Here is a 12,165-nt window from a genome sequence, read left to right as displayed (position 1 = left end):
GTTACTCCTGCTTTAACAGCAGGCTCTGAGCCAAGGTACATGGATTCCTATAATGAAATTAACACTGCGCAGAATGAAACCTAGCGCCATAAACCCCTTCTCGTTCACAGTAAGATGGAGGAGCTGGTGCTTGACAGCGCAGTGGGGGCTGTTTTTTTTTTGTTTTTTAAGATTTTATTTATTTATTTGACAGACAGAAATTACAAGTAGGCAGAGAGGGAAGCAGGCTCCCCGCTGAGCAGAGAGCCCGATGCGGGGCTCCATCCCAGGACCCTGAGATCGTGACCTGAGCTGAAGCCTCTGCCTTACCCACTGAGCCACCCAGGCACCCCGTGGGGGCTGGTTTTAAGAAGATTATCTCCCACCCTCTTCTGCCTGTATCCCCTTTCCCAACCCTTCTTGGCCAGCGGTCACCAGTGGGAGCGTTCCAAGGTAGCCCACCCAGCAAAGCCAGAAAGCAAGTGTGAGCAGGGATCAGCCAGCATTAGTTCTCTAGCCGAGGACAGTGTGGCCTCAGAACTGGGGCTTCATGCTTGGAGCAATGGCCTGTGCTGGAAGGGAGAGCAGGCGAGCAATAGGGGTAATCAGACAGAAGCTTTTCCACGGGCCTCAAAGATGAGTCTGGAAAAATGAAAGACTTTGGCCTCTTCTGTCAGATTGGCCCTCAGACCTCACCCCACTTGCTTGTTCTAAATAGTTAGATCTGTGACAAGCCCAAAGGACTAGTTCAGTCCAGAGCACGACTAAGCAAAATCAGCCCTATCTTAATCATTTTATTATCACTTTCGGCCCTATTTCCACTTCTCACAAGCTCATATTCATGATTGCAAACACATACATGCAATCCCATCTTCCCACCCGCCTCTCCTTGTGTCCCTGCCTGAGCTGCACCAGACCCCCAGGCCCACCACAGAGCAGACCCAGAGCTCCAGGTTGGCCTCGAAACACTTAGGGCTGCGGAGAGGGGACTGGGACCAAGAGGACAAAGGCAGACAGACAAGGAAAGAGGAAACTGTCATTTCACCAATCTTCCCACAAAGTCCCCGGGCGCCACAAGGCAACGACACCTTTAATTTTCTCCTCAGATCCCGTTCTGGGGATCTCCTCTAGGGCTTTAACCTGTGTAATGGGCTCTGAGAGAATCTGCCACAGCTGGGGCAACAGGCAAACCCGGCCTTGTAGTGAGCCGTGTGGTTAGTCTGGCTTTATTCCTTCTACCTCAGTTCAGTGCAGGTGAATGTGATGCTGCTCTGGAGAACCACGATGATATTTAAAACAAAACAAAACAAAAGAAAAACTAGAATAAGCTTTGAGTTTTAATTATTTTTTTTTAAAAAGATTTTATTTATTTATTTGAGAGAGGGCATGAGCACGAGCAGGGGAAGGGGCAGAGGGAGAGGAAGAAACAGACTCTCCACTGAGCAGGGATGCTGGAAGCAGGACCTGAGCTGAAGGCAGAGGCTTAACCACCTGAGCTACCCATGTGCCCCAAGTTTGGGGTTTTAAATAAAATGCAAACTTTAGCTCAGGGATATAAAAATAAATGATACTGTGTTCGAAAAATAATAGCTGTACTTGTAGTCTTTAGGCTTTTTTTTTTTTTTTAAGCTTTTCTCTTTCTCCCTTTGTCTTAAGCTTTTGGATCTTATGAATTTTATCAATAATGACAATAACTATCCTCTATTGGATAGCCCCCTTCGCCAGCCATGTCTGAGCACTTTCAGTGCACCTTCTGGAATTCTTACAGTCACCGGGGTCCCTGGGAGCTGGGGGCCGTGGCTGCAGGTGTGAAGTAGGAAGGAGCGGTCTGCACTCACACCTGAGGCTACTAGCTCTCCAGCCCGACTGCGTGTTGGAGCCACCTAAGCAGCTTTAACTGCCGTGACAGGTGTCTGGGGACTAAAGGCGATTGTGAGGGTGGTGGCCTAAGCACGGGGATTTTTTTTTTTATAAGCTCCCAGGTGATTCTCCCATGCAGCAGACACTGGGAATCTTGTTCAGTGCATCCCAAAAATCTCTTAGGCTGTCAATATCTTAAAATTCCACAGTGAAAACTGTGAGGGAGAATTTAGATCACCCAAAATCAAATAAGCTTTCCAGACCATTTTGGGAGCTGGGATGGGAGACTAGTCGATCTCCTAGAAGCGGGAGTTGGCGGACCAGATCTGTAGAGGTTCATGCTGGGACCAGCGAGGCCATGAGTCCCTCCTGCTGGAGGGCATTTTTCCCTCCTGGGCCTGAAGGGATAAATCTGGGCCCCTCTGCCCTGAGACATGGGAGATCATTTTTCACAAATGCCTTTGTCCACCCATCTGGGAGTCATGTTTCCTAAAACCTCTCGTTCCTGACACTTGGGAGGACAGCTGGGGCGCTGGTCAGTCTGGCTGCTCTGCGCACTTTCTTTCTTCTTGTCCTAGATCACAGTGAAAGCAGTGAGGTCAGCCAGTCAGAGGGAGAGCCCTGGCCTGACATTGAGAGCTTCAGTAAAATGCCCTTTGACGTCAGTGTTCACGATCCCAAGTACCGTTTGATGAGCCTGGTCTATACGGAGAAGCTGGCAGGGGTCAAGCAAGGTCAGTGCAAGCAGAGCTGGGCGTGCCTCTCTGCAGGTCACAGGGCACCTACATCCAGGCAGAGAAATCTCTCATTGAGAGAAATTTAAAGGAATTCTCCTCTTTGCTTTTCACGTCTCTTGCACATGTATTGACCACCTTTTACTTTTCGTACCTGACTTCGCGGGCCTAAGTTATAGAATCCTCAGAAGAGCCTTTCAGGGAGTGGGGGACTTTTTTCCCAGGAGTAGGGGCTCCATGCATATCATGGCAAGGTTTTTTGCCCCTTGATACACAGAAGCAATAAAGGATGCCAAAGCCGAGGAGCCCAGGAAGCGAGGAACGGTGTCCATGATGCTGACCAAGTACGCGGCCTACAACACCTTCCACCACTGCGAGCAATGCCAGCAGTACATGGACTTCACCTCTGCCTCCCAGGTGTGGCCCTTTGTCCTTGCCTGTCGCCCAACGTGGATCTTGTGAGTCAGGACTGAAAAATATGGCTCCCAGTCTTAGGCCCTAGACAGAGGACACCTCATTTACAAAATGGAGCTGCTCATTTGTGAACAGAATGTGGGAAGTGACTAAATTAACATTACCGTGAGCTTATTAGGATTGTGGGCAGGGGGAGAAGAAGGGAGAGAAAGAAGCTTGAGTTTTAGCCTCTGAAGTCATTCCATGGAAATGGTTCCATGTGTCCCATTGAGGTTAGCTGTTATCTGTGATCCTGAAAAAGATTTGGTGAGAGGGTTGTTGACAAAAATGGTGCTGTTACCTAACAAGTCCACAGGGTGTACCCTTGAGCTGGAAACAGGTCTGCTGATCTGCACGGACAAGTCATATCCTGACTCCAGTGTGGGGTGATTTTGATCCCTAGGCATACAGAGGAGTCAATATTTATCTTTTATTGAGAGAGAAGTGAGAGGTAGAACCACAGAAGATGAGCCAATACTCCATAGTCTTTGGCTTCTTCTTGGCCAGAGCAACTATAAACACAAAAGGTGGGAAAGGCAACAAAGACAGTAGTCCAGAGCCCATGTGGGGGATAAGTTCTATGTTACTTTCTCCCACTTTACATTCTTGATTTTTATGGCTTGGTTCTGAACACCTAGAACAGCTCTTCCTTCCCGTAGGACATGCTGATGGGACTTCCCCCAAACTTGCTTCTGGTCTGAAGGACCAGGTCTTTACCTTTTTCCCACAAGGTGCCAGAAGGGATATACTGAAAAACTGGATTGATCATTCTGCTCTTCTAATACAAGTTACCTTTTATGTCCCATTTGTTTTCTTGGTGTTCTTGAAAACTTTGGGTGGGCCGGTTTGTAATCAACTCACAATGCTTTACAGAATATAGACGATTCAAGGCCCCAGTCTATAAATCATCAGCTTTTAGAAAATTATTAAAAATCCTCCATCTGTGTAGTTAGTTTCTATGATTGTAGTACTCACTAAGTAGTATATTCTCACACTTGTGAAGCAGAATGAACTAGAATTTAAGGGAAGAATTACAATACTTTTTTCCTATGAAATGTAATATTTAGGTTAAAACTCTTGGGAAATCTACCTGATTTCTAGCTGCTGCTGAAAACTGATGCTATCCTTTCATGAACCCCAAATACTGTCATAAAGACCTTTATGTAATTATTCACTAAGATGGGTTACTGAGAGAGTATGTGAACTTTATTATTTTTTTAAAGATGTATTTATTTCTTTTCAGAGTTGGGAGGAGAGGGTGAGACAGAATCCCAAGCAGACTCCATGCTGAGCAAAGACCCCAAAGAGGGGCTCGATCCCACAACCCTGAGATCACTACCTGAGCCAAAATCAAGAGTCGGATGTTTATCTGACTAAGCCACCCAGGCATCCCGAGCATTTGAACTTTGAAGCAAAAATAATTTTATTTTTTTAAGCTCTACACTCAACATGGGACTTGAACCCATGACCCCAAAATCTAGAGTCACGAGCTATACTGACTGAGCCAGCCCAGGTGCTTTCTGGCGGTTTAAAAAATAAATCAGATTTATATTTGCTTTCAGTAAGTTCAGTGGTCTTTTCCTGGAACCCAGAGTTCTAGGTTAAGTGACTATTCAAACTTCGTCAGCTTCTACTATAGCTAGGAAAGATGGGGCCACAGAGGCATTTTAGTGATGTTGGCCTAATGTTTTACCTAGAAAAATGATATTTATTTAACCTGACTCACATAAATGAAAGTGATTTTCCCCTTTAACTGGGCACCTTTGAAAATGTTCAGAGAGCAGGACATCCCACAGGGATATTTAACCTCTGCATAAAACCGAGTGGTAGCGGTTCTAAGAACATGAGGAATGCAAAGACTGTGCCAAGCAACAGAAACTTCTCCACCCTCAGGGAGGCTGTGTAGGGGGCAAGACGCTTGGCTCTCACATCACTGATAGTGACTAAAAGATGAAGCATTTGCCTTTCCTGCTCTTCTGATGTTGTGGGCACAACCAGCTCTGGTGGCCTGGAGAAGGATCGGCTCAGTTTGCCTCTCTTAAAAACAACCTTAATGACTGGTCTAGGAGTTTGCAAACCATGAGCTCACATCCCCTTCCTTCCTTCTTTACAAACACAGATGTCTGACTCCACTCTTCACGCATTCACGTTCTCTTCCTCTATGCTGGGAGAAGAGGTGCAACTCTATTTCATCATTCCCAAGTCCAAAGAGAGTCATTTTGTCTTCAGCAAGCAGGGCAAACACCTGGAGAGCATGCGGCTGCCCCTGGTGTCAGACAAGGTGGGTGACAGTGTCTGGATGTGAACGTTGCTTTCAGATCAACAGACCCAACATACTAGATTGGGTTCTCCAAACTTCTTAAATCTAAGGGTTTTAATTTCCCTTTTTGGTCTCTGGTTCTTTTTTTTTTTTTCCCCCTTTCAGCAGAATTTGAATGCAGTCAAGAGCCCTATTTTCACTCCTTCCAGTGGTCGCCATGAGCACGGACTTCTAAACCTCTTTCATGCCATGGAGGGCATCAGCCACCTGCACCTTCTGGTGGTCAAAGAATACGAGATGCCTCTGTACCGCAAGTACTGGCCCAACCACATCATGCTGGTGCTCCCTGGGATGTTCAATAACGCAGGCGTGGGTAAGGGGCCCCCCGGGGTGCGGAGAGGGACTGCAAGATCAAGGGACCTCCTTTCTCCGCACGGGAGACTTCCAGAGGTTCCCCAGCCTCTAGAAACAATCCTATCCGCCGGACCAAAGGACTTTTGATTCTTCTTTAAAGTTGAGTTTTCCTTTCCCTTTATCTGTAGTTTAGCAATATTTTAACTTCCGAGGGCTAGTAGCTGAAGAAGTCATTGGAAGATTAAGCATTCCGGGAAGGGCTTGGGATTCTTCCCAGAGTCGGTTGCCAATCTTCCAGGACTGAGCCCCTTGTGGCAGGAGTGGAACAGTGAGGAGGAGGGGAGCTAGCACCTCACTACAGTCCGGAGGGATCTGGAGGTGTCCCCGAGTCATTGCTAATCATTTTAAAGGCACGTGGCAAGTTCTAAGAGGGGATCTGTACAACCAGAAATTGGAAGCATCATTACTGTGTATGGCAGTCATCTTAAAAGTACCTGGACAGGGGCGCCTGGGTGGCTCAGTGGGTTAAGCCACTGCCTTCGGCTCAGGTCATGATCTCAGGGTCCTGGGATCGACCCCCGCATCGGGCTCTCTGCTCAGCAAGGAGCCTGCTTCCTCCTCTCTCTCTGCCTGCCTCTCTGCCTGCTTGTGATCTCTGTCTGTCAAATAAATAAACAAAATCTTTAAAAAAAAAAAAAAAAAGTACCTGGACAAAGTCCTTCCTACTTTTCCCCATGGAGTTTAAGAGCAATGGGCTGAGTCATCAAAGGAGCACATGGTTATCTGAGCGTGTGACAGAGCTGTGGAGGTAGGAGACCTCCAGTTGGATTCAGAGCTGTGTGTCTGGTCACTTCCTGCATCGCAGTTCTTAACCGTATGCCCCATCTGCTCCTGTGAGTGTCTGCAGTCTCCGCAGGACTGAAGACCAACAGTTGCTCATTGATACTTTAGAGGGATGTAGGAACATCCTGCCCAGAAACAGAGAATGCAGAGGAGACCTGAGTAGTTTCTCTAGATCTCTAAATCTACACTCCTCTCCAGGTTCTTATCTTCTCTCATCCCCGCACCCAGCACCAATACCACCCCCGCCCCACCCACCATCTCTCCCTCCGACGATCTGTCCACCTCTCTCCCTTCTTAAGTCTTGTTCTCCCTTCCATCCCTTTTCATTTCCTTAAAGTTTAGCCTTAATATGGGATTAAAATATTTTCAAAAACTAGTTTTGAATATGATTTTATTTTCCATATTTATGACTTTATATCAAGTGGATTAAGGTTTTTACATATTCCTGGTCATCTGTCCTCTCCAAAACCACAAATCCACAAACTAACTCGAATATTTCTCCATATGAATATGATCCTCAAATTACCCCCCTTCTCTGCCTTACCAGTCTTTAGGTGAATTTCCTCATCCCAGATCTGAATGAATTTGCTTAATGCCAGTTTTGCCATTTTTGCAATAATTTGAGGAGAAACTAACATATATGCCAATGACATACATGCAAACTATTTTTAATTTTTAATTTTTTTATTTGGAAAAAAACAGCATAAAATTTACCATCTTAGCCATTAAAAAAAATTTTTTTTAAAGGTTTTATTTATTTGACAGAGATCACAAGCAGGCAGAGAGGCAGGCAGAGAGAGAGGAGGAAGCAGGCTCCCTGCCGAGCAGAGAGCCCAATGTGGGGCTTGATCCCAGGACCCTGGGATCATGACCTGAGCTGAAGGCAGAGGCTTTAACCCACTGAGCCACCCAGGCGCCCCCATCTTAGCCATTTTTAAGGGTACAGTTCAGTAGCATTCACCATATTCATATTGTTTTGCAACTAATCTCCAGAACTCTGGTCATCTCACAAAACTCAAACTCTGTATCACGGAAGATTAACTCCTTATTTCCCCCTTTCCTGGCAGCCACCATTCTATTTTGTGTCTGTAAATTTGACTACTTTAGGTATGACATGTAAGCTTGATCATACAATATTTGTTCTTTTTAAATTTAATTTTAAAGATTTTATTTATTTATTTGACAGAGAGAGAGATCACAAGTAGGCAGAGAGGCAGGCAGAGAGAGAGGGGGAAGCAGGCTCCCCGCTGAGCAGAGAGCCCGATGCGGGGCTTGAACCCAGGACCCTGAGACCATGACCCAAGCCGAAGGCAGAGGCCCATACCACTGAGCCACCTAGGCGCCCCTTTACAATATTTGTTCTTTTGTGTCTGAGTTATTTCCCTTAGCAAAATGTTCTTTTTTGATTATTAACATTAATACATTATTTGCTTCAGGGGTACGGTTCTGTGAATCCTCAGTCTTACACAATTCATAGCACCCACCATAGGACATACCCTCCCCAATGTCCATCACCCAGCCATCCTATCCCTCCCCACCTCCAGCAACCCTCAGTTTGTTTCCTGATATTAAGGGTCCCTTATGGTATGTCTCCCTCCCTGGATTCATCTTTTCATTTTTTTCCTTCTATGCCCCCTATGCCCCCCCCCCGCCCTGCCTCTCAAATTCCTCATATCAGAGAGATGATAATTGTCTTTCTCTGATTGACTTATTTCACTCAGCATAATACACTCTAGTTCCATCCACATCGTTGCAAATGGCAAGATTTTGTTTCTTTTTGTGGTTGCATAGTATTCCATTGTGTATGTGTGTCTTCTTTATCCATTCATCTGTTGATGGACATCTAAGTTCGTTCCATAGTTTGGCTATTGTGGACATTGCTGCTATAAACATTTGGGTGCATGTGCTCCTTTGGATCACTACATTTGTATCTTTGGGGTAAATACCCAGTAGGTGATTGCTGGGTCATAGGGTAGCTCTATTTTTAACTTTTTGAGGAATCTCCATGCTGTTTTCCAGAGTGGCTGCACCAGCTTACATTCCCACCAACAGTTTAGGAGGGTTCCCCTTTCTCCATATACTCACCAACACCTGTTGTTTCTTGACTTGTTAATTTTAGCCATTCTGACTGGTGTGAGGTGTCACATTGTTGTTTTGATTTGCATTTCCCTGATGCTGAGTGATGTTGAGCACTTTTTCATGTGTCTGTTGGCCATTTGGATGTATTCTTTGAAGAAATGTCTGTTCATGTCTTCTGCCCATTTCTTGATTGGATTATTTGTTCTTTGGGTGTTGAGAGGGATAAGCTCTTTATAGATTTTTGATACTAGCCCTTTATCTGATATGTCATTTGCAAATATCTTCTCCCATTCTGTCAGTTGTCTTTGGGTTTATTGACTGTTTCCTTTGGTGTGCAAAAGCTTTTGATCTTGATGAAGTCCCAATAGTTTATTTTTGCTCTTGCTTCCCTTGCCTTTGGCGATGTTTCTAGGAAGAAGTTGCTTTGGCTGAGGTCAAAGAGATTGCTGTCTGTGTTCTCCTCAAGATTTTGATGGACTCCTGTCTCACATTGAGGTCTTTCATCCATTTTGAGTCTCTTCTTGCATGTGGTGTAAGGAAATGGTCATTTCATTCTTCTGAATGTGGCTGTCCAATCTTCCCAACACCATTTGTTGAAGAGACTGTCTTTTTTCCATTGGACATTCTTTCCTGCTTTATCAAAGATTAGTTGACCATAGAGTTGAGCGTCAATTTCTGGGCTTTCTATTCCATTCCGTTGATCTATGTGTCTGTTTTTGTGCCAGTACCATACTGTCTTGATGATGACAGCTTTGTAATAGAGCTTGAAGTCTGGGACTGTGATCCCACCAGCTTTGGCTTTCTATTTCAACATTCCTTTGACTACTTGGGGACTTTTCTGGTTCCATATAAATTTTAGGATTATATGTTTCAGTTCTGTGAAAAAACGTAGATGGTATTTTGATAGGGATTGCATTGAGTGTGTAGACTGCTCTAGAAAGCATTGACATTATTTTTACTTTTTTAAAAAGATTTTATTTATTTATTTGACACACACAGAGAGATCACAAGTAGGCAGAGAGAGAGAGAGGGAGAAACAGGCTCTCTGCTCAGCAGAGAGCCTGATGTGGGGCTCAATCCCAGGACCCCAAGATCTGACCTGAGCCAAAGGCAGAGGCTTAATCCACTGAGCCACCCAGGTGCCCCAACATTGACATTTTAATAACGTTTGCTCTTCCAATCCATGGGCATGGAACATTTTTCCATTTCTTTGTGTCTTCCTCAATTCCTTTCATGAGTGTTCTATAGTTGTCTGAGTATAGATCCTTTGCCTCTTTGGTTAGGTTTATTCCTAGGCATCTTATGGTTTGGGGTACAATTATAAGTGGGATCAACTCCTTAATTTCCCTTTCTTGTCTCCTTGTTAGTGTATAGGAATGTAACTGATTTCTGTGCATTGATTTTATATCCTGCCACTTTGCTGAAATCCTGTATGAGTTCTAGCAACTTTGGGGTGGAGTCTTTTGGGTTTTCCACGTAGAGTGTCATGTGATCTGCACAGTGAGAGTTTGACTCCTTCATTGCCAATTGGAATGTATTTTATTACTTTTTGTTGTCTGATTGCTGAAGCTAGGACTTCTACTACTATGTTGAACAGCAGTGGTGATAGTGGACATCCCTGCCATGTTCCTGACCTTAAGGGAAAAGCTCTCAGTTTTTCCCCATTGAGGATGATATTTGCTGTGAGCTTTTCAATATGGCTTTTATGATACTGAGATGTTCCTTCTATCTCTACACTATGAAGAGTTTCAATCAAGAAAAGAATGCTGTACTTTGTCAAATGCTTTTTCTACATCAGAGGATCATATGGTTCTTGTCCTTTTACTTATGTAGTATATCACATTGATTTGCAGATGTTGAACTACCCTTGCAGCCCAGGAATAAATCCCACTTGGTCATGGTGAATAATCCTTTTAATGTACTATTGGATTTTATTGGCTAGTATTTTGGTGAGAATTTTTGCATCCATGTTCATCAGGGATATTGGTCTGTAATTATCCTTTTTGGTGGCGTCTCTGTATGGTTTTGGGACCAAAGTAATGCTGACCTTGTAGAGTTTGGAAGTTTCCCCTCCATTTCTACTTTTTGAAACAGCTTCAGAAGAATAGACATTATTTCTTCTTTACATGTTTGGTAGAATTCCCGTGGAAAGGCATCTGGCCCTGGACTCTTTGTCTGTTGGGAGATTTTTGATTACTGCTTCTTCAATTTCCTTGCTGGTTATGGGTGTTCAGATATTTTAAATCTTGATGCAGTCCAACTATAAGTTTTCTTCTTCTATTGGCTATGCTTTTGGTGTCCTATCCAACAAATCATTGCTACATACAACAGCAAGATTTTCACCTGTTTTCTTTTAAGAATTTTATAGTTTTAGCTCTTACAGTTAGATCTTTGATCCATTTTAGTTTTATATAGTTTAAAGTAATGGTCCAGCTTCATTCTTTTGCATGGGAATATCAGTTTTTCTAATACCATCTGCTGAAGAAATTGTCCTTTTCCCATTGAATGGTCTTGGCACCTTTGTCAAAAATCATTTGACTGTACAGGTCCTTAGGGTTGGGCCCTTACTGCTGGACTCTGCATTTTTTTCTTTTAAAGATTTTATTTATTTACTTGACAGAGAGAGACCACAAGTAGATAGACAGGCAGAGAGAGAGGGAGGGGGGAAGCAGGCTCCCTGCTGAGCAGAGAGCCCGACGTGGGACTCGATCCCAGGACCCTGAGACCATGACCCGAGCCGAAGGCAGCGGCCCAACCCACTGAGCCACCCAGGCGCCCTGGGCTCTGCATTCTTATCCCACTGGCCTATATGTCTGTCTTTATGTCACTACCATATTGTTTTGATTACTATCATTTTACAGTAAGTTTTGAAATCAGCCAACTGTGAGACCTCCAACTTTGTTCTTTTTTCAAGGTTATTTTGGCTATTAAGGTCCCTTAAGATTCCACATTAATTTAAGGATGGATTCTTTTTTAATTTCTGTACACACATAAATCATTAAGATTTTGATAGGGATTGCATCAAATCTGTGGATCACTTTGGATAATACTGACGTCTCAACAATATTACGTCTTCCAATCCATGACCATGGATGTCTTTCCACTTACCCATGTCATGTTTACTTTTTTTCAGCAATGTTTTGTACTTTTTTATGTACAGATAGTTCACATGCTTGGTTAAACATATATTCCTAAGTATTTTATTCTTTTTGATGCCATTGTAAATGGAATTGTTTTCTTAATTTCCCTTTTAGATTATTGTTAGTGTATTGAGACACAACTGATTTTTTATTTTGTATCTGCAACTTTGGTGAATTCATGTTTATTATTTCTAACAGTTTGTATGTGTGTGTGGAATATTTATGGCTCTCTACATATAAAGTCATGTGCCTACAAACAGATAATTTTACTTCTTCCTTTCCAACCTCAGTGCCTTTTCTTTTTCTTGCCTAACACTCTGGCTAGGATTTCTAGTACTGTGTTAAATACAAGTGGCAGTGGTACAATGGAATAATCCTTGTCTTGTTCTATCCTAGAGGAAAAGCTTTCAGTCTTTTACCATTACAATGTTAGTTGTGGGCTTTTCATATATGGTCCTTACTA

The 12,165-nt window shown here is 43.7% G+C and overlaps 1 protein-coding gene across 9 annotated transcripts in view; it reads left to right on the top strand.

Moving 5' to 3' along the window:
* Positions 1-12,165, top strand: part of GREB1L (GREB1 like retinoic acid receptor coactivator) — a 275,717-nt gene that overhangs the window by 251,295 nt on the left and 12,257 nt on the right. For 7 of the 9 annotated variants that reach the window (XM_047697253.1, XM_047697252.1, XM_047697250.1 and 4 more), the window contains 4 exons: positions 2,418-2,573; positions 2,851-2,990; positions 5,146-5,307; positions 5,452-5,659. In XM_047697253.1, the coding sequence (XP_047553209.1) occupies positions 2,418-2,573; positions 2,851-2,990; positions 5,146-5,307; positions 5,452-5,659 (666 nt within the window). The remainder of the gene's footprint in view (positions 1-2,417; positions 2,574-2,850; positions 2,991-5,145; positions 5,308-5,451; positions 5,660-12,165) is intronic. The other 2 variants (XM_047697257.1, XM_047697255.1) reach the window with 1 other exon arrangement.

Source organism: Lutra lutra, chromosome 12 (assembly GCF_902655055.1).
Source record: "Lutra lutra chromosome 12, mLutLut1.2, whole genome shotgun sequence".
In the NCBI taxonomy this organism is placed as follows: Eukaryota; Metazoa; Chordata; class Mammalia; order Carnivora; family Mustelidae; genus Lutra; species Lutra lutra.
The sequence above is the reverse complement of the archived record's forward strand: the minus strand, read 5'-3'. Positions and strand labels throughout refer to the sequence as shown.